Source organism: Trichoderma aggressivum (assembly GCF_033847375.1).
Source record: "Trichoderma aggressivum f. europaeum strain CBS 100526 chromosome Unknown scaffold_090, whole genome shotgun sequence".
NCBI classification, from domain to species: Eukaryota; Fungi; Ascomycota; class Sordariomycetes; order Hypocreales; family Hypocreaceae; genus Trichoderma; species Trichoderma aggressivum.
The window spans coordinates 25,007-48,666 of NW_026946456.1; the positions used below are offsets into that span (position 1 = coordinate 25,007).

Here is a 23,660-nt window from a genome sequence, read left to right on the forward strand (position 1 = left end):
ATCGGGAATGGCAGATTGCGGTAGTTCGGCCAAGGTTTGGGGGGGGAAAAAGCCGGTGACGCGGCTGTTGCGGCGTGGGATGAGTATTTCGTGGATGGATTCATTGATTGATTAATCAGGAGTATGACTTAATTGTCTACATACTTACTTATATATCGCCTCATGGGATCTGTGATTAGTGTTTTGGTCAGGATAAGCAGGCGGTTGATCACCTCGGGATTTGTGTCGTGATTTGTTAGTACCTATAGGTGGAAAATAAGCGGCGCGGAAATGCGAACCGGTGGGTCACAGGCGGCTGCTGGGAAATCCTGGATACCAGCATCGCATTATCGGAAGATATACGAGTATCAAATATGCCAAAACCATACGGACGGCAGCATATGATTGGATGATGCAGCATTTTCTCCGGGATTTAATTTGCCGCATCTGCGAGCTGTGAATGACAAGGGGCCTTGTTTTTTTGGGCCAGCGCTTTTCCTGATTGTTTTTTTGCTGGAGGTGTTGATACCTTGTCACTTAAGGTGGTGAGTGGGAAGACTTGATGAAATGCAGAGATATAAAATTTCACCTAGATGAATGGTTTTTGCAAAGGGAAACAAAACAAGTCACTCGTGAGAGAAGGGAAATAGATACCTCGGAAGTAGGCACATACGAACACTCACTCCAATTTCTTTCTCCCACCTAGTAGGCTAGACAGCATCTACGTCTATCACTATACACTGATGAGATGCGCTATAATATGCTTGAATCACAAGAATCTTTTCAGTAGAGCATAGGTAGGTATAAGACGGTGGATGTGTTATGCTCTGATAGTTTTACGACACTGCCTTGTAGGGAGGGAAGAGTCCAGTGCTTCCAAGCCCCCCTTCCTCATCCGTACCAACAAGCATCACTTCCATACTCTCCGTCTTTAATAGAATTTCAACCTCTCTTTTCCAATCTATAATCATCATTCGTTCATATCTTACGCCCACGCACATCTTCGGCCAGATATCCGCGTCTACTTCAATCATTCTCCCCGAGTGTCCGCGTTGCCCCTGACAGCCAACACTCGCCAGCTGGTGACTGATTTTGCATCTCTTCGTCCGTCCGTCCATATTACTCATTGGATATAAAACATCTTGACAGCTGGCAGCCGGTCTCTACCAGTACCTTGTTTTTTATTTATGCCCAGCACGCGTCGAGGTTGACCGCGTTACTGATCTGCCAGCTGGTGGTGCTGCAGTCCCCATTGCACCGTGTATTTATTTTCCTCTGACGCGTTCTCTTGCTCTCTCTTTTCTTCTTCCTTCCATCCTCAACCACCCTCAACCGAGTCTTGTTTGATCAACGCCGCCACCCCCAAAGCTTCATCAATACCATCACTCACTTAGCAATCACTCAATACCAGCGAGAGGATCTCTATCCATCTGTCAGCATCAAACAAACCCCCTTCGTGAGCAAGCTCTCTCCTTCTCCCTGCATCTCTACCATCACAAATCCCAGCCTCTGCCCTCATGCCTACAACGTGAGCTCTCGCTGACACTCTAGACTTTGGAACAACCGCAGCATCTTGCACTCAAGATGGATCTCAGCGCTAGCTACCGCCTTGGCTACATGCGGGACTGCATCTACCGTTGCTACAATGTTGCCCAAGAAGACTCCCAGTCGAAGAACCCTATCCTTCATCACTGGGAGATGACTTCTCCAGGGTACAACTACCACTTCTGCGCGGTTCATCGTGTCTATCACTGCATGGCTACCAGCTCCCGAGTTGACCAGCCATGCTGTGGCGAGTGTGCTCCCGCATACTACAGCCAAGTCCCCGAGGTGACTTGGATCCGAGAAAATGACTATCACTTCTCCTTCTACAGCGTGCCCCCTGAGTTCATGCAGATGATGACGGGTGGTGCTGTTCGAGGAGATACTCGCGGTCCGGCCGTCCGACTCGCCACCATCTTCCCGCTTCCCAGCGACGTGCCAGAGCATGGCTCGGCTCTCGAGGCAGTCCCCCGACACGACGCCACGTACAGAGAGCTCGGTTCTAACCTGATGGCCCATCGACGCCACGCCGGCTTGTTCCTCATGAGATTTGTCGACTACGACGGACTGCCTGGCTGGTTGCTCTGCGGTCGTAGCATGACTCAGGACTCGTTTGCGCACCTTGCTGAGGCCGAGCATAACGGCGACAGCGTCATGAAGTCTGCTCGGCTCTGGGCTTGCCAGCAGCTGGGTTGTACCATGCCTCAGGACGTTCGCTGGATCCTCTGGTCCATCTATATGCTTGCCAGCAAGGCCCTTTCCAACCCTCTCCCAACCGAACAGGAGGCATGGATGTGGCGTAGCTGGCTCTGGTATTGGTATACCAAGGCTAACGAGCTCGCGGCGTACTACCAGATGGACATTTCCACTCCGGATGAAGATTGGTTCATCACCCCGCCCTCCGACGTCCACCCTGTCTCTCGTCCCTGCAACGGCGATGCTGCAAGTGATGCCTCTACCGCACAGCGTAATGGCTCTATTCCATCTGACCACGACGACATTATGGACCAGTCTTTCGTGGCCTCTGATAGCAATGGCGAAGACGATGCCTGCAAAGATGCTGCTTCCAATATGTCTGGATCTGCTACCAAGTAAGTCACCACTATTATTTACCGCCGTCAGCGTGTTTTGCTGTACCTCTAAACAGCCATAGACTGACATTAAACTCCCTCCTTTTAGCCAAAATCATTCGGAATCTCCCGGTGCTGATTCGTGGTCTACCGAGTCGTCCTCTACCGAGACTTCGTCTTCTGAAACGCCCTCTTCTGAGGCCACCGTCCGCGAGTCATCCCTCTCGATGACAGGACTCTCTACCACTCTAGCTTCCATCGAGGAGGATGAGGGTTCTGAAGCCGATACCGATCAGTAGGTACTGGTTGAGAAAGATTTATCCTTCGCTGTCTGCAACAGACACTGGGGGAGACAGTCCTGGCGATGATCCAGTCCTCTCACCTGGAAACCTGGAGGCTGTTTTGTGGCGCGATCCTGTCATTCTACCGTTCGTTTTTCTGTTTCACTTGTTTCATTGGGTCGCCATGAAAAGCTTTTCGCCTTGCTCAACTTCGAGAGAGAAGCAATTGTTATCTGTTGCGCTTGCAAATTTCGGTCACTATACGCTACTGCAAAATTCGGGTTCGTCTACTGCTATTTTGTTTCTTGCCTTTGCCTACACATCACATCCAGGATCGACAGAACTTTGGAAATAGGACTTGAGCATAGCACCTTTACAAAGCAAAAACGACCAACAAAAAAATTTCTGGGTTGATTCGGCCTTCATTCTTGTTTTGCTGTATATTCTGGTCAGGGATCACAAAAGTTATTGTCTTTGTTTGCTATCGGTTTCTTGCTGCGCATTACGGTAATTGTCAACAAAAGGGAAAAGGTACGGTTCGGTCTGCAATTGTTTTGTTGTTTTCACACACACACCAAAAAAGAAAGAAAAAAAGAGGGAGGACACAAGCTCTCTCAAGAAAAAAAGAAAAAAAAAGTTTGGTCATGTTTGGTTCTGTCTTCTTTACGGCAGATTACGGTCAGGGTCGACGACATGGGAGAAGTTCTGCTTGGTCTACTACTATTTTGTGGTTTCTTGCCTTGCTACAGTTTGCAATCATGGGGTTGAAGAAATAGTCTGGTTTGATCTGCATTTGGTTCTTCTTTCTACCCCTTTTGGTTTCTTCGTTAGAATTCTACACTTTGGGGAGGATGACATCCAAGCGACATCTGGTACACATTCTTTGCATTTTGTTTGCTCTAAGCTGAGGTCATGACATGACACTGGTGGCCGTGGGTTCACACGATGGTTCAAGGGGAGCCCCGATATTTGGCATGGAAGCGAGAGAGGATAGCTGAGCTTAGGGATAGCGCTGGTCTACCAGCGATGTTTGAGTCAATTGAATGAGTTATTGTAAATGCTGATCTAGTGCCGGTGTGATCAATGTTGAAGATGTGTGAGGGATACAAGAGGAAATGCTATTCCTTTCTTTCTATCTTTGCACTTTTTTTTTTACTCTAGTAGGTGTCTACTCTATCAGAGTCTCTCTATCTAATGGCATAAACGATGCTTGTTTCCCCCAGCCTTGACTAACCAAGCTGCTCAAACCCCCATCTCCACCCCCAACAATTCCATGAATATGACTCAATCAAGGCTTCATCTCTCTCACTCCTCTCAGTTCCCCATGGCCAACGAGATATACACCCCCCACGCAACTCCCGCCAACGCACCCACCAGATTCCTCCCCTGCACAGACTTGACAAGCGTAAAGTTGACGAGCGACACGGCCGGCCAGAGCTTGGCGGCGGCAAACATGAGGGTCCAAAACTCGGCCTTTGCGGCAGCCCAGACGGTTCCAAAGTCGACGCGGCTGAAGTCGACGGCGCCGGCGCTGGACCAGTACTTTGCAGCGGAGGGCAGGCTGGTGATGCGCGGGGCGTGGACCATGGCCTGGCGCAGGGAGTGGGTGAAGGTGCTGAAGAGGAGGGTGTTGAGGGCGGCGCCGACGGTCTGGTCGAGGAGGAACTTGATGGTTGTGTTGACGAGGGAGAGTTTGGGAGGAGGAGGAGGCTGTGATGATGATGATGATGATGATGATGATGGGGATTTCTTGGAGTTTGAGGGGGGGTTGGAGGAGGGGTGTGCGGGAAATGTTGACTCGAGAAAGTCTTGCCTGTTGGGAGGGGGTTAGTGTCAAGATGCAGGATGTTGTGTTATCTGTTATGGGGGGATTATTTGGGGTTGAGATGGGGAAATGATGAGGGTGCAAGATGGATGGAGGAACTTACCAGAGAAAGTTTGGCGGCGTGCTCACCACGGCGAAGAGGACATATTGGAACACGGGCACCCAGTCTATGGTCACGGCTTCCTATCAGACATGCATCGCATTAGTCGACTGTTGTCTTTTCATATAATTTCAAAAGAGGTAGATGGTGAATATCATCAATGTTTGTGGATGATTTGATTACTCACGTTGTTTCGGTATGCGGTGATGGCTTGCGCGAGGATATTGGACAAGGCTGCCAAGAGGGAAGACTGCAGCGTTGCCTGGATGATGGGTGACGGTGCCATGGTTGGATGGATGCCGTTACTGGGATACAACTTTTAATAAATATATGCGTACGAATAATGAATGATGATGTGGAATAAGAGAAGAGGAATGAAGAGGGAGAGGGAGAGAGACGACGGTATGGATGGCGTCAGGCTTTGGAGTCCAAGATTTTGCGAAATTCGAGGCAGGATGATGGTTATAAAAAACCGACGGGATGGAGTCACTGACTAACGTCAACGTAGCACTAGGGCGATAACAGTGTTGCGTTGCACCAAATGCCTAAGGAACTGCTTTTTCATAAGCAGCAAATCGGCCATGACAAACTGTTCAAATAGCTGACAGCACGTTATGTCGTGACCGTGCCATTTCGTGCTCAATGCGACCTCTTACAGCGACGTCTTCCAAGCATTACATGTCATTTCACATGAGAACACCTGTCATTACGGACAGTGTAGATTGTTTGTTTTCTTTGAATCTTGTGCCGCTTTTCTGCCTCAGCTGATTGCATCTCGGAAACGTGGCCCCTTCCAAGCAAACATCAGCATGATCCTCTGCTCTCCCCTCCCCAACTGTTCCTGGATGAACCAAGGCTTCTCTCTTCAGCTTCTCCCTCACAATCGAACAAGCATCGTCTGGTGAATAATTAAGTGGAACAAGTCTAACCCCCGCAGTGGAGCGGAAACCCTCAAAACGCCGCCGATAGCGCCAGCCTCACGCGTCAATGCCGGTCCATACCATAGGTATGTAAATATATGCACATCACAGTTTGACCTCTTTATCCCGTGTTTCTAACGCCTCTCGTGATATCCTATGGCGTCCTTTCTTCTTCCTTCACAGATGCAAAAGCCAAGGCTCATCTTTGACGCCTCATTCCTGTTTTTATTTCTCTTTCCCCCTATCAAATCGGTTTCAAGGCCTAGTGAGAAGCCACATAAAGAATAGCTGGACAAGGTAGGAATAGAAGAAAAGGAACTGTGTCCTCTGGTTTCGCTTCACCCTGGTGTCGGTTTGCATAGGTCCCCCGGAGTTTGTGGCTGTTTCAGGTAAAAGGACGTATTTCAGAGATCGCATCTAAACAGCCGGCCAATTAGCATTGCCATAATCAGGGAAATGGGCGCCGAAAACCGATGTAACAGCATACCAAGAAAAGGGAGTTGGCCAAGAAAGTGTAGATAAAGACCAACCACCCGACCCAGCCTCCGGTACCCTTGCCGCCGTTGACAATCTCGGCAATGGCAATGGTAACAATGATGCCAACGAACTTGTAGCCAGAGTAGGCAATCAGATCAAGCAGTTGGGACTGACTGGAGATGCTCAGGAGGTAGCATCCCACCTTCAACGCGATGATTTCGAAAATGACAACGCCGAGCGCGATTGTTGCTGTGTATCCGAGAAGCTCAGGGTTGAACTTGCCCCTCACACCGGCAATCAAAGTAGATAGAAGAATATACGTGACCAATGCCATGACTATATCGAGCATGTTCATGTTAGCTACCGTTCCCTTGCGTATAACTGCTATTTCGACGCGCGCAACCGACCTGGTATGTACATATCGGGGCTGTTGATGTCGTCTCGCGGCGGCAGATAGCGCAGCTCCTGGCCGTTTGCTCCCACGGCTTGTTTACGGGACCAAGGCTTGTGCCTCCAGGGGAACAGAACCAGGAAGAGCTTGTTGATGACGTAGAAGTTGGAGACATTGAAGTAGTACTTGAGCGCGGAAACATTGACGTAGCGGCCGATCTGTGAAGCAGAGTATACCTAGGTTAGCTAGAGGAACAAAGAAACGACTCGGTCCAAATAAACGGAGACGGGGGCATGATGGACACACGTTCTGTTCCACATATTCCTGGCCGTGCTTGAAGGCCGTCTGGCCAAACTGCGCCGCCACCTGGGCCGTGGGATCGTTCATGAACTGGCCGTATGCGCCAAAGGCATTGCCCACGTTGCCGCCCTGCTGCTGCTGGTACGGATTCCCGCCATAGCCGAGCTGCTGCGACTGCGCGGACCCCGGAGGCGGAGGCGGTGATCGGAGCTGGGGAACCGTGGAAAAGTGCTGCGGCACCGGGTGGTGCAACGGAGGGGACTGCGCCGCCCGATGCATGATTTGGAGCTGAAAGGAAAAGGCAGAAGACGAGAGAAGGAAATGCTTTTCTTCAGCTCGGAGGCGAGGGCGCGTCGAAACGAGACGGGGAGGCTGTTGGTGAGAGAGAGAGAGCCTGGCTGTGGGTGAAGATGGCGATGTTCGAGATGCCAGGTTGGAGCAGAATGGAAATGTGGTTGACTTGGCTGCTGCAGCGTCATACATGCACCTGCTGGAGGCGCTGAGCTCGATGCGCGCATTGGGGGCGTTGCAGGGGGCGAGTACTTTCGAGTACATGCAGCCATGCGCGGGACCCAGCTCAGCCCAGGTACAGGCCCCGTACTGAGTACTCGTACTAGAGCCGCACCGGGCCTCTACTAAGAGTGCTATACCGTGGCCTCTAGGGAGTTTGTAGGGCGCTTTTTACACTGCTAGACATTTCACCAGGCCATTGACACGTGATCCGGCTTCTGTCCTTGATCCCCATCGCGTATGTACTCCGGAATCCGATATGGATCGTGATGGTGATTGTGATTGTAGTTGTGGAATTGCAAAAGAGGCCAGATTCGGCTCGGAGACGCCTCGGCTGCCGATGGAGTTAATTGACAAAGCGGTGGAAATGCGCGGGAGGGTGTGCCGTCTCCAAAGTTCCAGAGCTGAAGAAGCCTTGATTGTGCCTTGCATCGTATCTCTACTTTGTCGCCACCTCACAACTGCTAGCGCAAAGTGGTCTCTCGACTTGTAAACTCTGCCTCTGCCTCTGTAAAGAACGGTGTGGGATTTTGATTTTAAAATCTCAGTATTAATCCATAATTGCCATCGCTTTGCATCTTGATTTTGCTAGGGTCGGCTCTTCTTTGCTGGCCTCTTCTCGTTGCTTTGCACTTCCACCAGCTTCCACTCCTTATCGTTTATCTGGATGACTACACCTTAACCTTTTCCCTGACCTTTCCATTCACCACTTCCTCTCTCTCTCTCTCTCTCTCTTCCTCTCTTCACGCCTCTCCCCAGGTCGCAAATCCCGTCTCGAGCCTCCCGAATCGACAGCGACTCCCTAATTCAACATGTTGGATGCGTTCGAGGTTCTCACCACGTCTGGCGTGGTTCTCTGGTCCAGGACATATGCGCCCGTCAGCCCCTCCATTGTCAACAATTTCATTGCCGACACGTTCATCGAGGAAAAGACGGGCACCATTGCGCCCACCGATTCGCAGTCGGCCGCGAGCAATCCGGCCTATAGAAGCGACCAGCACACTCTGAAATGGACTTTTGTCAAGGAATTGGGCTTGATCTTTGTGGTATGCGCATCATCTGGGCGTGGGCGGCGCAAGTGCTGTTCTGCGTACATGTGTCCGGTATACTAATCGCTTTGCTACCTCAGGTTGTCTACCGTTCTCTGCTGCACTTGTCATGGGTCGATAAGCTTGTGGACAACATCAAAACCATCTTTGTCGAGCTATACGGCGAACAACTCACCAAGCCCCATACTACCCTCGTCGAATGCCACTCGTTTGGTGAATACTTCGACCAGCAGCTGCAAGAGCTAGACAAGTCGAGTCATGTCGGGTCTATAAGTCCTATAGACGAGGAATCCTCCTCCCATCCCGCGGCAGCAGGCCTAAAATACAGAGGCCATGCTCCCAATGGTACCGCTGCCCATGATACCACATCAGCTGATTCGACGCCTATCCAAACACCCAACGCTTCACGCCCCTCGACTCCCGGCAACTTGGTTGTTGCCAAGGCTGGCCCTGTGGCCAAGATGTCCAGAAGAGCCCGCAAGGCTCACAACTCTGGTTCAGCACCTGCGTCGTCTGGAGACGAGGCGTTGGCTTCAAGTCGACAGAAGAAGGGCGCCAAGGCGACGAAGAAGGGCCGCAAATGGAACGCCGAGGGGTTCGCTGACGAGGAAGACGACGATGTGCAGCTGGATTATTCCCGGCCTAATCTCACCAGTGATTCGGAGGCTGAGGCAGTTGGGCGGTCTAGCGCTCTTGATGTTGTTGAGTCGTCTACATGGGGATCTACAAGCAAAGGCAAGTTCATTCTCAAGGACTTGGGAGACGAGGTGCACGACATTTTGGCCTCGGCAGAGGCTCAGAAGGCCGAGAAGGCCGCGCGAGCAGACACCAAGACTGGTCTCTTGGGCTCTGGAGTCAATGCCATTAGTGGGCTGTTCCGAAATGTGGTCGGTGGCAAGACTTTGACCAAGGAGGATCTCGACAAGGCCATGAAGGGCATGGAAGATCATTTGCTGCGCAAGAATGTGGCGCGCGAAGCAGCTGTTCGCCTCTGCGAGGGTGTTGAAAAGGAGCTGGTTGGTGTCAGAACTGGAAACTTTGAAAGTGAGTGCAGATACTCGGTTCCCCCCTTCTTTTTTTTGTTGCTTCACTTTGTCTCTGAGGAAAGGGTTGCTAATTACTTATACCATAGGTATCAACGCCAAGATCCAGGCGGCAATGGAGTCATCTCTCACCAAAATGCTCACTCCCACCTCATCCCTCGATCTTCTTCGTGAAATCGACTCCATCACAGCTCCACCGGTCACGTCTCTGCGCAAAGCTCGGCCCTACGTCATCTCCATCGTCGGAGTCAACGGCGTCGGCAAGTCCACCAACCTCTCCAAGATCTGCTTCTTCCTGCTGCAGAACAAGTACAAGGTCCTCATCGCCGCCGGCGACACGTTCCGTTCGGGCGCCGTCGAGCAGCTCGCCGTGCATGTGCGGAACCTCAAGGAGCTCACGGCCCGAGAGGGAGGAAGAGTCGAGCTGTACCAGAAGGGGTACGGCAAGGATGCTGCTGCCGTCGCCAAGGACGCTGTGAACCATGCGGCTCAGGAGGGCTACGACGTCGTTCTCATCGATACGGCTGGGCGGAGGCACAACGACCAGAGACTCATGTCCTCGTTGGAGAAGTTTGCCAAGTTTGCTCAGCCTGATAAGATTCTCATGGTTGGTGAGGTACGTTTGCGGATTCATATCTCCCCTACAATTGATCGAGTATGTTGCTGCTCATCTACTAACTATCTACCCCAGGCTCTGGTTGGAACAGACTCTGTTGCCCAGGCGCGCAACTTCAATGCGGCCTTTGGCTCTGATCGCGCCCTAGACGGCTTCATCATCTCCAAGTGCGACACCGTCGGCGACATGGTCGGCACCCTTGTCAGTCTAGTCCACGCGACGAACGTGCCCGTTGTGTTTGTGGGAGTTGGGCAGCATTACTCTGACCTGAGGAATTTTTCTGTCAAGTGGGCTGTAGAAAAGCTGCTGAGCAGCAATTAATGTGTATAACAAGAAAAAATCATGAGTAGATGACAAAAAGCCTTATCCTAGTAGTAATTGGATATATAATACGAGTTAATATTTATCACTACAATTTTCTCGTTTGCTTTCTTCCTCTGTCAAACGTCACATAACTGGCAACAAACGCATGTTCAAAACAGCCAAAGAAAAGTTGATCGAAAATCTCATTGCAAGCTTCATTTAGTCCATTAATACTATAAGTCTGCAGACTAGTTCCATACCATGCACCCGCTGCCGTATTCCTCCCGTGCGTCCATTCGTTGCAAACCCCCTTTTTTAAAAAGTCACATTAATCACTAGGCAGCATGAAATGAGCGACCCGAAAATCATATCCATCCCTCCCACCATGCCGTATCAAAAAAGGGGAGAAGAAGGAAAAAGAGAAACAAAAAGTAGGAACAGACACTAGGGAAAAAAGGAAGAAGAGAAAAAAAGAAAGAGAGAAAGAGAATCAAAAGCTCAACACGGCAAAAAGGCCAGCGCCAGAGTTTTATAAAGACGATCAAAAATGTAACAGTAATCGAGAAAGAAATAATATGTACCAATATCAGCCGCCCAAAACACTTCCAATATAAACGTTCCTCTTTTTTTCATGTTTGTGTGAATTGTTGGTGTCGTGTTATATATGTGTATACCAATCTGAGGGACAATCTTTTTTTCTTTTTTCGGGTTTGGTTTTTAGAACTTTGCGTGTAATCTTCAACCATGTGAATATCAAACAAACAGCACAAAATCCAAACGGGTATCTCTTCTAGGGTTGTGTGTAATCGCAGTCTGGTATTGATTTAGAGAGTGGATCGTCTCAAATCACAACGCGGGTAGTATAATATCTCTTCTTCTCAAGCGGAAAAAAGAGCGGGCATAAGCGTTAAAGGCAAGATACAAAGGAAAGGTGATAAATATAAAGAACAACGTCTCGTCTCAGGTTATGATAACAGGTTGTTCGAGTAAGCATCTGGTATCTCACATCATCTTCTACTCCGTCATCGGGGCACAGCAGGCTTAGTCCTCCTCAAAGAAGTCATGGTCGTCGAAATCCCCAGGCTGCGCGTCCTCATCATACACAGTTTGGTGTACCATAGGAGGTGTCACTGGTTCAGCCGCCAACTCTTGACGTCGGTGGGAGAGGTCCTTGAAGTGCAGTTTGTCAGATCGATGAGATACGTTGGACTCTCGGCGTGCCCGATCCTGAACGCTCTGACCTGTAAATCGCCGTCCGATGCTGGAAAACGCGGTAGGCTGCAGGCGGCCGTCCGGGGTGGGGGACTGCCGAAGCGCTGTAGCTGGAGGCGTAAGAAGCCCGCTCAGAACGCCGCTGTTCTGCATCGAGTCATTTCTGCTCTTAGAGGGAGTGGAATTGCCCGTAACAGCGGGCGAACTCAACACTCCTGAAATGCCTCGGAAGCTGGACTGGCCACTCCTGCGCCAATTGCCCCAGGCAGCTGCTATGGGAGCAATGGTTTGTGCTACACGGGGTGTTGCGGCTTGGATTGTCTGAGCAATGTTGGGGAGGGTGATGGCTGAGCCGCCGTTCATGGCCCTCTCACGCTCTTGTTCCTCCATTTGCAAGTTGGCCTTGAGTCTGATGGCAGCATCCTTGACGGCGGCGCGGTCGAACCTATCTCCTGAGAGCGCCACGATAATATCTTGAAGATCGCCCTGTCTCACAGCAAGAAGCTCGCGCAGCCAGCTAATCTCGTCGTCCCGCTTGGCGATCTTGGTCGCCGCGTCGGGGTCAAGTTCAGTGACGGTCTGCTCAAGCTCCTCAATGCGCTGTTCGCGAGCCTGCAACTGTTCTTGGAGAACCATGATGGATTCCCGGAGAGCTTGTGGGGAAATCCTTTCCGGCATTTCAACCCGCTCTACTGGTTTCGCCATCGTGGGGCTCAAGAAGGAAGAGTCAACGCCAGCCGACTTCGCAGCTTGAGCTGCGGCGGCAGCGGCCTGCTTCGTAATCTCGAGCTTATCCTCAAGATGAAGGATGCGGTCCTGGAGATGTTCCGTCTTGGACGTGGACAGACTGAGGCGCTCCAATAGGTGCTGCTCTGTTCGCTGTCCATCCTCGACTGCATTGTGGACTTGGCGTTCCCAGCGAGTTTGGAGATCCTCCAGTTCGTTTTGGTGCTTGCGCTTGAGTTCATCTAACTCGCTGGCACTGTTGGATTGAGCACCTTCGAGAAGCATCTCGTTCTGAGCCTTGGCAGTATCAATCTCGAGCTTGAGATGATCAAGCTCAGCGCGCAACTTGGCATTCTGCTCTTCGTATTCTTCACGAACAACGTTGACCTGGTTGTTGGCAGCGTCGAGCTCAGTCTGCAGGGACATGCGAGTTCTCTTAACTTCACTAGCCCCCGATTCTCGAGCTTCTTCAAATTCGCGCTGGTATCGAGCAGAAGACTGATGAAGCTTGGCATTTTCGGTGCGCAGCTCAGAAAGCATCTCCTCAAGGCGATTGCACTCGTTGACAGCACGCATACCAGCACGCTCATTATCTTGGAGCCGCTCCATTTCAACCTCAAGACGTTCTCTAGTCTTAGATTCGGCCTGCAGCCGCGCTTCCAAGACATCTTGGCGTGCCAACATGGCCTGGTCTCTCTTGATGCGTCGCGCGTTTTCTTCGGCGACCTCGCGGGCAGCCTGGCCCATGTCTTCCTGAAGAGCGAGGAACTTGGCACGCCACGACTCACGAAGTCGCTCGTTTTCTTCAAGCTGAGAAATGACGTTGTTGAGAGACTTGTGAAGGCGCTTGTTTTCATCCAAAGCATGGCCAAGCTCACCATTGCTGCGGCGAGCGGCTTCGTCAGCCCGCTCAGTCTCGGCCCTCCAGGTGTTGTTGTCCTGGCGGACGTTGCGCAGATCGGCTTCGAGGACATTGATCCTGTTTGCCATTTCAGCTTGGTGGTGGGTCCAGTTATCACGAACAGCCTCCAACGTAGTCAGTTGCAGAGTAGTCTTGCCGGCAGAGTGCTCAAGTGACTTGATGGCCTGTTCTCTTTCTTCCACCATTTCGCGTAGCCGAGCCTCTTCTTCAGAAGCGTTACGGAACAAACGCTGGATTTCGGATAGGTTATCCTCGGCAACACGTCTGTTCTTGACTTCTTGCTCATTAGCATCCTCTTGGGTCCTCAGCCTCGCTTCGAGATCAGCGACACGTTGGTCGAATACACTGCGGTTGATAATTTCGATTTCCACCCGAGTCTCCGCTGATTGTAACTTTCGGTTGAGCTCAGCCGCTGCATCTTCTGCGACTCTGCGCTCAGCAATCTCCCGTTCAATCTTCTCTTGGTCCTGGCGGTGTCGTTGCTCCAGCTCTGCAGTCTTTGCTTGAAGTTCGAGAATCTGGGCAGCAAGCCCTTCATCGGGCTTAGCTTGGAGCATGTTCTCAAATGGAGCAAGAGAAGTGCCATCATCGCGAGGCGTGGGCCTAGCACTCGAAACTAACAGCTCCTTAATCTCATCGAGGGATCTCAGCAGCGTTACATCATCATTAATCTCCGCGGTGTTAACCAACTCGCCGCGTTGCTGTGTAGCTAAAGCTTCGACGACAATCGAGCGAATCTGATCCAGCCTACGGTCTCTCTTGGGACTCGTTGAGCGACGAGGAAGTGGTTCCTCATCTTCGTCATCAGCATCACTCTCTTGGTACTCCATTGAGCCGCCGCGGATGTCACGTCGAGAAGAAGGAGCACGCTGGTCTTTGGATGAGAAAGTTTGTTGGAGAGAGAGCAGGGCCTTCTCAAGAGGCGCCAGTCTGGATGCCAACAGGGTACCGACGACTTCGTTGACGCGACCGTCGAAGAATTGGGCACGGTTCTGAAGCTTCGAGTGTTCATCCTCAGAGAAGGCGCCTTCCCAATCGCTGACGGGCTCACTGTCAAGTTCGCCATCTCCAAACGCGTTGCCACGCCTGAGAACCTGGGCACTCAAAGGCGGGTCTACGAATGGATCTTCCAGCTCGGTACTCAGCATTGGCTGAGAAGCATTGTCCGGTACATCGCTGTACTGACGGGGAACAACACTCCTTCCTTCACGCGCATGATCCGAAGGAATATGCAGCTCCTCAGACGAGTCGTGAATCTCGACGGATGGCTGAGGATACTTGAATGTCTCAATGGACTTGTTAATGCCCTGAAAATGATCCATCTCCATCCGCTGCATGACTGCGTCAATCTCTTCAAAAGTAGGCTCGTGCCTCTCACCGTTAGTGGTGGGCGTGGGGTTCAAGGTGCTAGCCTCTTCCTGCACCAGCTCGACTTCAGCATCATCTTGCTCGGCAGTAGGGGCGGGAGTCAGTTCTGCAAAGTGGGAAGCAGCCAAGCCCGACGGCTTAGGCAATGCAAAACGAGACCCAGAAAGGCCCTTGGGAGTAAGTTTGCGTCTAGTATCCGGCAGTCGAGGATCTTCAGGAGCAGAGAGTACCTGAAGCTGTGTGGATGAAGAGAGTCCTTCTGTATCGGAACGAGGTTCGGTTTCCTCGGGGAGAGACACAGGGGTAGCCACCGACAAAAGCCTAGGCGTATGTTCAAATGACGAGGTCCACTTCGCGGATACTTCAGCCGGCGAAGTCTCTGAAGGTGCGGCAGTCGTAACTTGGGTGTCAATCTGGTCAACGGATGACATCGAAGTGTCGGCAGGCAACACAGCTTCTCCATCAACTGAGCCTTCCTCAGCAATGCTTCGTGATTCCTTAACGGATGACTCCACCATTGCAGTCTCGTCCTCTTCCTCTACCTCTACCTCCTCCTCCTCCTCCTCTTCTTCTTCTTCCTCGATCAGTTCCTCGGCAGAATCGTCTGGTTGATCAGCAAAGAGAGGCACGTCATCGGAATCAGACAGGTTGGCACTCTTGGCCCTCTTGACTCTAGAGATGTCGCCAACACGTCCATCAGGGTCTCTCACATCGCCCTCATATGCCGCCGACGGGTCGGCAGACGTAACACTAGAGGACCGCAAGATAGGAACGGCTTTAGTCTTCTTAGTGATATAATCATCACGGGCAATGTTGATATTGTTGATGTTAAAGATGGAATCAGTCCGCCTCGGGAAACCTTTGGTGTTGGACTCGACAAGGACTGGGGCCGAGTTGCTTTGGGACTGGAAAGGTGTGAAGGCGGGAGCATCAGGTCGGAACTTGGGCCCAGATGAGGAAAAGCTGAATTCGCTCTGGCCAGGAGCAAATGCTGGAGCGTTGACGTTGATCTTGCTCGCCGGGGGCTGTTGTGGCGGGACTCCGAATGGGGTCTGATCCATGTCTTCGGAGGGAGCAGCATGGAAGACTGCTGGCTGGAAGCTGCTGGCGGAGAAATTGAAAAGGCCAGGAGTAAAAGTATTGGTAGGGTTGAATTTGAACTCTGGCGCTTCCACGTTGAATTTGGACAAGGATGACTTGCTATCTTGAGCTGAATGCTGGCCACCGCCGTTGGCGAGTGACACAGCGTCCTGCCAGGGGTTGCTTGAAGCAGATATATTCTTTTGGTGCTGGCTAAAGGCCGCAGCAAAGTCAATGTCTTGTATCGGAGTGCCGAGGTTGCTAGGGTTGGTTTGGATTTCCTCATAGGCTTCGTCAACACGCTGGGTCTCGGGAATGTCGTTCAACGGCGCAAACTGTGGCAACCCGCCCTGGTTAATCTCCTCAGGAGAATCACTGTCCCGATAGAAGTTTTGCGTAAGAGAGTGTCCGCGGCTGTGAGGCCGTGGATGATGCAAGACGAGAGGCTTGCTTGGCTCGTTGGCAAAATGCTCAACCGCGGCAAAGCCACCGGCGGAAGGCTGATGAGCATGCGCAGGCACAAAGGGCTGGTGGTTGATGGACTCTGCTCTGGTCTGAGGATTGTAGTCTTCGTGCTCCAACTCATTACGGAATTGTTCTTCCAGGTGATACTCGGCATCGTCAATCTCAGCCTGCAGCTGATCGGCATTGCGCTGTGTAGGCTCTGGAGTCTTTGGAGGGCTCTTGCCCACATGTTCTTCTTCCTCTTCATCCTCCCTAACGTCTTGGAGACGAGGTGACGCTCTAGCATATTGCTGCGGCAGGTATTGCAGTGATTGATGTCTCTGATGTAGGTTAAACGCCGGGCTTCCAGCCTGATTGAAACCCTCAATGCCGTAAGGAGATTGGGGGGAAATCATGCCATTGAGGCTCATCATCGTCGGCGAGTCGAGAGGACTTAGGCCCTGCAAGATGCCAGCCTGGTTTTGCCATCCTTGGGGTGGCTGTTGGAAAGGAGAGTTGTTGGCAGGGAATGAGATGGACTGTCGTGTAGCGAACTTGCCATGCACGCCAAAAGGAACTGGTGAAGCACCCGGTGGCAAGCCAGGACTCTGTGCGGCTGCAGCGCCGGGGATGAAGGGAGACGGAAATGGGAAGCCGGGTATCGCGTGATTGCTGGATGCTGAAGAGGTCGGAATTGGAGGAGAGAAGGGGAGCGGAGGATATTGAGCCGAGGGCATGCGAGACGGTTGTGAGGATATTGAGGGCGCAGCATCGGGCTCATCACCGCCAAATGAGACGCCAAGGGCTCTAAGCTTGGCTTCCTGCAACTCATTGACGTAGTTCTTCCATGCTATGAGTAAGTGGTGGTGTTAGTCATCAGCGCCCTCCAACATGAAGAGGATAAGAGGATGAAGAGAGAAACTCAAAGTCGTCAGACCAAAAAAAATATATAATAAAAAACTCACCATTCAAGTCTGGCAAGACTACAGTAAAATCCCGGTCGTGACGCTCTTGCGCCAAGTCTTCAAGACTGGGCCAGAGCTCTCTGCTTTGGGACTCGCCCACAATGTGCTCCTCGGCCGGCAAGTCGAAACCGTCCACATTGTATCCAAGCTCCATCCATGAATCAAACATGCGTTCAATCTCGTCCTGTCGAAGTGGGAGCGGCGGCTGTCCCGGGCGACCACGCTCTTCATCTCGCGGGATCAGGATCATGATGTTCTTGCCCTTCCATGGTACCTTCTTCTTGATTCGGGGTGCGACGATGGGCGGTTCCCTAGGCAAAGGCTTATCTGCGACTTTGATGGCGGCCATGGTGAAATGCTCAGCCTCAGCGGTCGCCATGTCGCTGCGGTGCTCTGGGATAGGCAGGGCTACAACTGAGCCCGTCTCGGTGGCGGCCGAGCTTGCCATTTCGTCGTCGATGTCTGCTTGAGTGGGGTCGCCGGCCTTGAGAGTCTCGATACTGGAGATGGCGCGGGGGTATCGAGAGGTGGATCGAGACTTTGCTCTATATCGGCCGGAAGGCGTCGGTGTTCGAGGATCTCGACGGCGGTACCACTCGGTTTCTGAGCCGCTCAGTGAAGAGTGCTCACTGCTGTCTCCGTCGCTGAACCAGAGCCGAGCTTCGGTATTCTGGTCGCCGGCGGTGTGGGTGCGGATCCAGCCCTCGGTGAGTCCCCTGTTCCTACGCCTGGCCCTCTGCACAAGAACGGCGGCAGCGGCACTGGTAGGTAATTGCGACGGTGCCGGTGCTGGGGTCTGCGGTCGTCCCCCTACGGGGAGAGGCGGCGGGCGCAAGAAAGGAGTGTTGATGTCCAAGGAGTGGATAGGGAAGCCCTCGGACCCCTCGCTCTCGGACTCGTCGCTGGCGTAGCTCTGGCGACGAAGGTTGAGGTCGCTGCGCAGGTAGGGAGAGCCCCAGCTGGCGGTGCCAAACTGCTCGTCGTCAGAAGCGAGGTTGTCGTCGCTGTCGTCCTGGTCGTCGTCGTCAACCTGGAAATCGTGAAGGTCAAAGGCAGGTGCCCTCAAGATTGCCGAAGCCCGTTCGGATAGCTTGGGGGCGGGAAGCAGAGGGAAGACGGGAGACGATCCGAGGTCGTCGTCTTCGTCGTCGGCCGTAGAGGCAGTTGATAAGGCTGGAGACGTGGGCGTTCTTGATCCCCCGCTGGAGTCTCCAAGGCCGTCCTGCGCAGTTGCAACAGGAGGAAGAGGGATTGTCGACGACGGGGTTGGAGGAGACGTCGTAGCGAAGTTCTATACGGGGACAAGAGAAAAACAGAAGACAAGAATTAGCTACTCTGCACTTTTAAGGCACATGGCGGTGTTGCTGCATAGGAAGCGGGCCCCCATGCCGTGTCGGATTGGAGATGTTGCTCACCAGGTGAGATCAGCGCAGACGAAAAACGTGTTCGCCTGCAGCTGATTCTCAACATCCGCCTACTCGAGGTCCCTCTACTCTTACTCGTCCGCCGTCAAAGCTGCCAGGGACACCACAAAAAGCGGTTGGCCGTCTGGGGGGGTGAAAATACGCGACGCGTTGACAAGCCGCCGCAGTATTAAAACCTGGAACTAAATAAGAAAAGGGGGGGCGGTGGGAAACTGGGGACAGAAAAAGGCGCGGGTGTGAGTGCAAGCAAGAGAGAGTGTGTGTGCGTATCGTCCAGTATCGTATCTGGGCTGGCTATCTGGAGTCGGGAATAGGAATAGCAGCAGCAGCAGCAGCAGCAGGCGATTTCGACAGCCTTGCAAACATGAAACGAGCGCCGGGACGAGCAGACAGGACGATTCGATGCCACATCGAGAGGGCGGGTCTGGGGTGAAGGAGAGGAGAAGCTGGAGACAGATTGGACAGCGAGAGATGCAGAGAGAGGAGGGGAGTGAGCAGCTGCACGACGAGCAAGGCCAGGTGTCGTGGCCCAGTGGCCAGCGAACAGCGAACAAGCAGCTCCAGCGCCCTGCTTTGGGCGTGAGTTGTTTGGACGGAACTGCGACCAGGCCCTATTTGCGATGGCACGTATGGCCACATCGTACTCGACTCCATATTATTTACTCAGTAGTCCATAATATATGCCCGTATTATGGAGTCGAGACGGAGCGTAGCAGCGGCAGCACTAGCACATGACGATGCGATACATACAGGCTCAGTTGTCTGAGTAAATTCGCAGGTAACATCACTTGGTATCTACCGGTGCCAGAATTTTTAATGAGGCCCGAGGTACGAGGCTCAGAGTAGAGGTACCTGGTTGTGATGTGATGTGGACATGACAGAGGGCACCGCTAAGGTACCTGACCTCTCTGCTACCAACATCAATTCAAATCACCAGAAGAACAAAAAGCCCGCTTGCTCGCATAAAAATTACCGACACAGCAAAGCACTCGGCTCTGGACTTTTCCAGACAACAACGCCACCATATGCGGCAAGGTGGACGCCATGCATTGCAACTTGTCAACCCAGAGGCATGTCAAGTTGGTGGCTGAAAAAGGCTCAAGTTTGTTGGCGGTGACGAGCGGCTTGTCCGCAGCCATGGAAAACGAAGAGGTACTCAGTACCTACGCCCATATGGGGTTGCCGGTACTTGTACGTTGCGCACACGTACCTAACGTGGAGAGACATCTCGAAACGCCCGGCTAAAAAAAAAAGAATTATCCTTGACTTGCCAAACTGAGCTTACTGGAGCCCTCAAGGTAGCACTCGTTCGTACCATTGGAATTTGTTCCCCATGCTGAGTGGGAGCTGCTAAACAAGAAACGCCGTGCTAAGCATGAACCAAGATGGACTCTACTTTCATCCTTAGTACCTCTTAAAACGCTTATGTTAGCAGCGTCTGCAAAGAATCGCAGCTTTTAGGCTGTGGTTAATGGCCGGGCGCTAGCACAAGAGGCAACGGTACTCCGAAGCCATGTACCAAACCGCTTGCCGCGAGAGGTCACTCACCTCTAATGATGACCGCTAAAAGCTGTCACGCTGAGACACAAAAGCGATTCACGTGCTGCGCAGATCAATGCTTGATCCTCATGACCATCCATGCCGATTTCGTCACTCTCAGCAATCAGCATCCATACCTACGAGCAGCTCCTTATAAGTATTGCGTCAACACATTCATGCTACGAAAAGAAAAAGACGTCCACTCTCACCATCTCTACATCCAACCTTTTTCCCTCCACCAGCGCCGCTGTTGTACCTCTACTTCCCTAGCTCCAGGGGTTCGGGGGTCAGACCTCGGGAGCTAAGACCCAAACAGCAGGGGGCCACAATCCCACGGGACGAGGCTACAGTATTGACAGCATACAAGAAAAAAACGAGCCACCGTCACGGAAGTTTCGTGCCACACCCAGGCAAGGGAAAATCCCCAAGAGTTTTTTTGCGGAGCATGGGGGAAATCTTTAGATTGACCTTAGCGCAAACCACCTCTTGGGAATATCCCTGCGCCCATTTAATGAGCAGACAAAGATGCTAAAACGAAAACAAGAAAAGATGAAAATTGACAGCGAAACTGTCCTCCCCCCCAGCGTGTGCCAAGTGTGCCGCCGTAAATAGAGGGCGTGTGGAAAAGAGACAGCATTACTACCTGTACGGCTGCCCGAAATGCAGCCCACTTTGATGCGACGCGCTCGCGATGCATCACGGCGGCTAGTCCTGCATTGCATTGTCCAGTTGGAGCTGCGCCATTGGCTGGGCCTGAGCGAGACAGAGAGAGACGCGGCATCTGGCCAGGGATATGTGTCCAGGGCTGCAGCTTGTTGTTTTCGAAGCAAAAGAGAAGGCAGGACGAAAAGGCCCTTTGCCGAGCCTCCATATGCATTCATTGTGTTTGCCTTGGGTATCGTGGTTGGCAAGTTGGGTAGCAGTATCCCGTGCTGACGCCTGCTCCGGAGCCTCAGCACCAAAGAGGACGCAAGAGAGGGAGAGAGACCAAGGTAGGTCTGTGGATGAGATCACCCACTCGATCGCCGCAAGGGAAACACGTCATGAGCTTGCCAGGCCAGGTTAGGGCGAAATGTCTCTAGAAACAATGCACCCAAAGATCTGAGCAAGACCTTTGCCCATTATGAGAAAAGCAAATGCTAATAGAATCAACTCCACGTAGCCATTGTGCTTCAGACATTCCAAGGGAGAGACAGCTGCGACAATGTCGTAGCATGATTACAACAGCTCTTCTAGACCCATGACTGGCTATCATTTAGACCTTCAAACAATGAAACAGAACGAGAAAGCTGGACACGAGACCATGAGACGTAAAAAAATATGTGTATATTCAGTGTTCCAAGTAATTAGTTAGGTATCACGCTTTCTTTCCCTATAAACAGTATCAATTCTATATGCAAAGCAACAGAAAATAAAAAGGGCTCGCTATGCAGTAGCCTCGCTCAGAATTCTTCTCTTTTTTTTCTCCTCGCCCTCTTCCAAAAGTCTGCCGCATCGCCTGTCAAGTCTTTTCGACATACTTCGTAACCCATGCCTTGGGGTGGACCATATCCGCATGCCGCAACAGCTGCAAAAAGAAAAATCTCACCGCCCAAAGAAAAACCTTAAAAGTTGGCCGACGCATTTACTGGCTGGTGATAGTTCTCCAGCGTCGACTGGAACGGATTCCGCTGTCCACCCGACGAACTACCTCGGGGAGACTTCTCGGCGGCAACGATGTCGGCGTTGTAAGCCATGAGGCCATCGGCTTCCTCGGCATGCTTCTTGCGGCCCCAGACTCGGAAGGCGAACAGGATGCCGGTGCCGAGGATAATGGCACCGCCAATGCCGACACAGACACCGATGATGGTGTTACGAGTCTGAACCGACATGCCGGTAGGTTTAGAGTTATCGGCGTTGAGGGCTGCTGTCTCGGTGGTCATTGTCGTGGTGGTTTGGGTTTGCTTGGAGCCATCAGAGTTGGTCTTGATAACAACTTCGATCTTGGTTGAGACATAGGTAGTTTGCTGTTGCGGCTTATCAGAAGATGCATCCTTGTCGTCTCCTCCATCGGTAGTCTTGTTGTCGCTGCTTTCCTTGTCGCTAGAAGACGAGGTGCTTTCGGGGGGAGGCGTCGTGGATGGAGCAGAGGCGGAAGGTGTGGTCGACTCAGGACCGGCAGTGGTAGAGCCCGCCGAGGTGGAAGAAGGAGAGCTGGTAGTACCACCAGGGGCAGGAGTTGACGTTGAAGATGAGTCCGGGGGTGGAGTAGAAGACGGAGGTGCAGAGGTGCTTGATTGTCCCTCGTCAGAGGACGTGGAATCAGAATCAGCAGGCGTAGAGCTGGAGCTTTGGGTCGGTGGCGGCGCTGGCGGCGCTGGAGTCGAAGATGATGGAGGTGGGCTGCTCGGACTTGGAGAGCCGGTCAAGTCATTCAGAGCACCGGAAAGGGAATCCGCTCGTCGAATTAATCCTCGGTGGTGAACTCTTTGATTATCCCACCAGGTGGCCTGCGCCATGCAGAGGATGGACACCACCACGACCAGCACCTGGACAAGCCTTGAAGAATACATGGTGAATATTTCGGAACGTAAGAATAGACGAAGGAGAAGTCTGAGTTCAGGTTGACGCAGAGCAAAGGCTCGAGGCTCTGGTTAGTCGGATTCGTCGGAGCTTGCCTTGGACGTCGTCGAAATGGATGAGATGGTTGAGTCGAGTCGAAGCAGCAGGGCTGGTAGACGCGATGCTGGGGTTCTCCCCTCCTGGCTCTTTGTCTTTTGATGGACAAGGCGGCAGGCTAGACGGGCGTGTTGCTGTCAGAAAGCTCCCGGTGAATGAGGCCAGGAAAAGAGAGCGAATGGCCGGACGAAAAGAGTAAGAAGGAAAGGAAATAAGATGCGTTTGTAGGTTGGTAGGTAGAAAGAACGAATGGCGCCGATATGCGAAATGAAGCGATGACCTAAAAGGCCTTGTTCCGGGTGTGTAAAAGCGTCAAAACGAGGGACGAAAAGGAGAATGACTGAGAAGTGAGGATAAAACGAGAGTGTTTTAATATTGAGGTGACAGGGTTTGACAAACGGCGAGAGCTCGTATTCAGTTCCGGCCAGCGGGAAAAGGAACCCCCCAAATCCCACCAACGCAGCGCCACAAAGCCAGGCACTTGGCGCACTGTGCGCGGATGGCAGAAACGACCCGACGCTTTGTTGCGCAGGCCATGTCAGGACTAGGGCTCTCGGGGCAGGCCGCCTAGCTCGCTGTAGCGGCCTGCGCCTCCGCCATCTTCTGCCCTGTGGACCTGCGCCAGCCAGTGCGAGACGGGTGGCCTCTTACGGTGCTGCGGACGTGGTCTGCGCTCTCGGTTTCAGGGTCTTTGAGCAGCTGTCCGTCACGCGACTTGCCTGCAATATGTCTGTTAGGTACAGTACGCTGCCTGGAAAATAAGAGAAGAGTTGATGGATTTCTTGGCCATGGATTTACAGTAGCGATAGCATCGATATCAGTCAGGCCAGAGCAGCTCGTGGGCAGGCCACCATGAATCACATCTCATTTGCCGGAGACGTGAGCAATCGCTAGCCGTCTGTGTTGCTTCTAGCGC

At 52.4% G+C, this 23,660-nt stretch overlaps 6 protein-coding genes across 6 annotated transcripts; 2 read left to right on the forward strand and 4 right to left on the reverse strand.

Moving 5' to 3' along the window:
• Positions 1-1,563: 1,563 nt before the first annotated feature.
• Positions 1,564-2,890, forward strand: Triagg1_10861 (uncharacterized protein; the record flags this gene model as incomplete). The annotated part of the gene is made up of 2 exons (XM_062894979.1): positions 1,564-2,612; positions 2,701-2,890. The coding sequence occupies 2 exons, from the start codon at positions 1,564-1,566 to the stop codon at positions 2,888-2,890; spliced, it is 1,239 nt and encodes a 412-aa protein (XP_062750181.1).
• A 1,296-nt stretch (positions 2,891-4,186) lies between these two features.
• On the reverse strand, positions 4,187-5,083 carry Triagg1_10862 (uncharacterized protein; the record flags this gene model as incomplete). The annotated part of the gene is made up of 3 exons (XM_062894980.1): positions 4,187-4,685; positions 4,801-4,880; positions 4,985-5,083. 3 exons carry the CDS (start codon positions 5,081-5,083, stop codon positions 4,187-4,189), a joined length of 678 nt encoding a protein of 225 aa, XP_062750182.1.
• An 889-nt stretch (positions 5,084-5,972) lies between these two features.
• On the reverse strand, positions 5,973-7,164 carry Triagg1_10863 (uncharacterized protein; the record flags this gene model as incomplete). Its single annotated transcript, XM_062894981.1, has 4 exons — positions 5,973-6,134; positions 6,205-6,530; positions 6,602-6,803; positions 6,892-7,164. 4 exons carry the CDS (start codon positions 7,162-7,164, stop codon positions 5,973-5,975), a joined length of 963 nt encoding a protein of 320 aa, XP_062750183.1.
• A 1,043-nt stretch (positions 7,165-8,207) lies between these two features.
• Triagg1_10864 (uncharacterized protein) lies at positions 8,208-10,424 on the forward strand (the record flags this gene model as incomplete). Its single annotated transcript, XM_062894982.1, has 4 exons — positions 8,208-8,441; positions 8,525-9,488; positions 9,577-10,103; positions 10,179-10,424. 4 exons carry the CDS (start codon positions 8,208-8,210, stop codon positions 10,422-10,424), a joined length of 1,971 nt encoding a protein of 656 aa, XP_062750184.1.
• A 1,023-nt stretch (positions 10,425-11,447) lies between these two features.
• Positions 11,448-18,493, reverse strand: Triagg1_10865 (uncharacterized protein; the record flags this gene model as incomplete). The annotated part of the gene is made up of 3 exons (XM_062894983.1): positions 11,448-17,008; positions 17,124-18,414; positions 18,476-18,493. 3 exons carry the CDS (start codon positions 18,491-18,493, stop codon positions 11,448-11,450), a joined length of 6,870 nt encoding a protein of 2,289 aa, XP_062750185.1.
• A 3,197-nt stretch (positions 18,494-21,690) lies between these two features.
• Triagg1_10866 (uncharacterized protein) lies at positions 21,691-22,638 on the reverse strand (the record flags this gene model as incomplete). The annotated part of the gene is made up of 1 exon (XM_062894984.1): positions 21,691-22,638. One exon carries the CDS (start codon positions 22,636-22,638, stop codon positions 21,691-21,693), a length of 948 nt encoding a protein of 315 aa, XP_062750186.1.
• Positions 22,639-23,660: the final 1,022 nt, after the last annotated feature.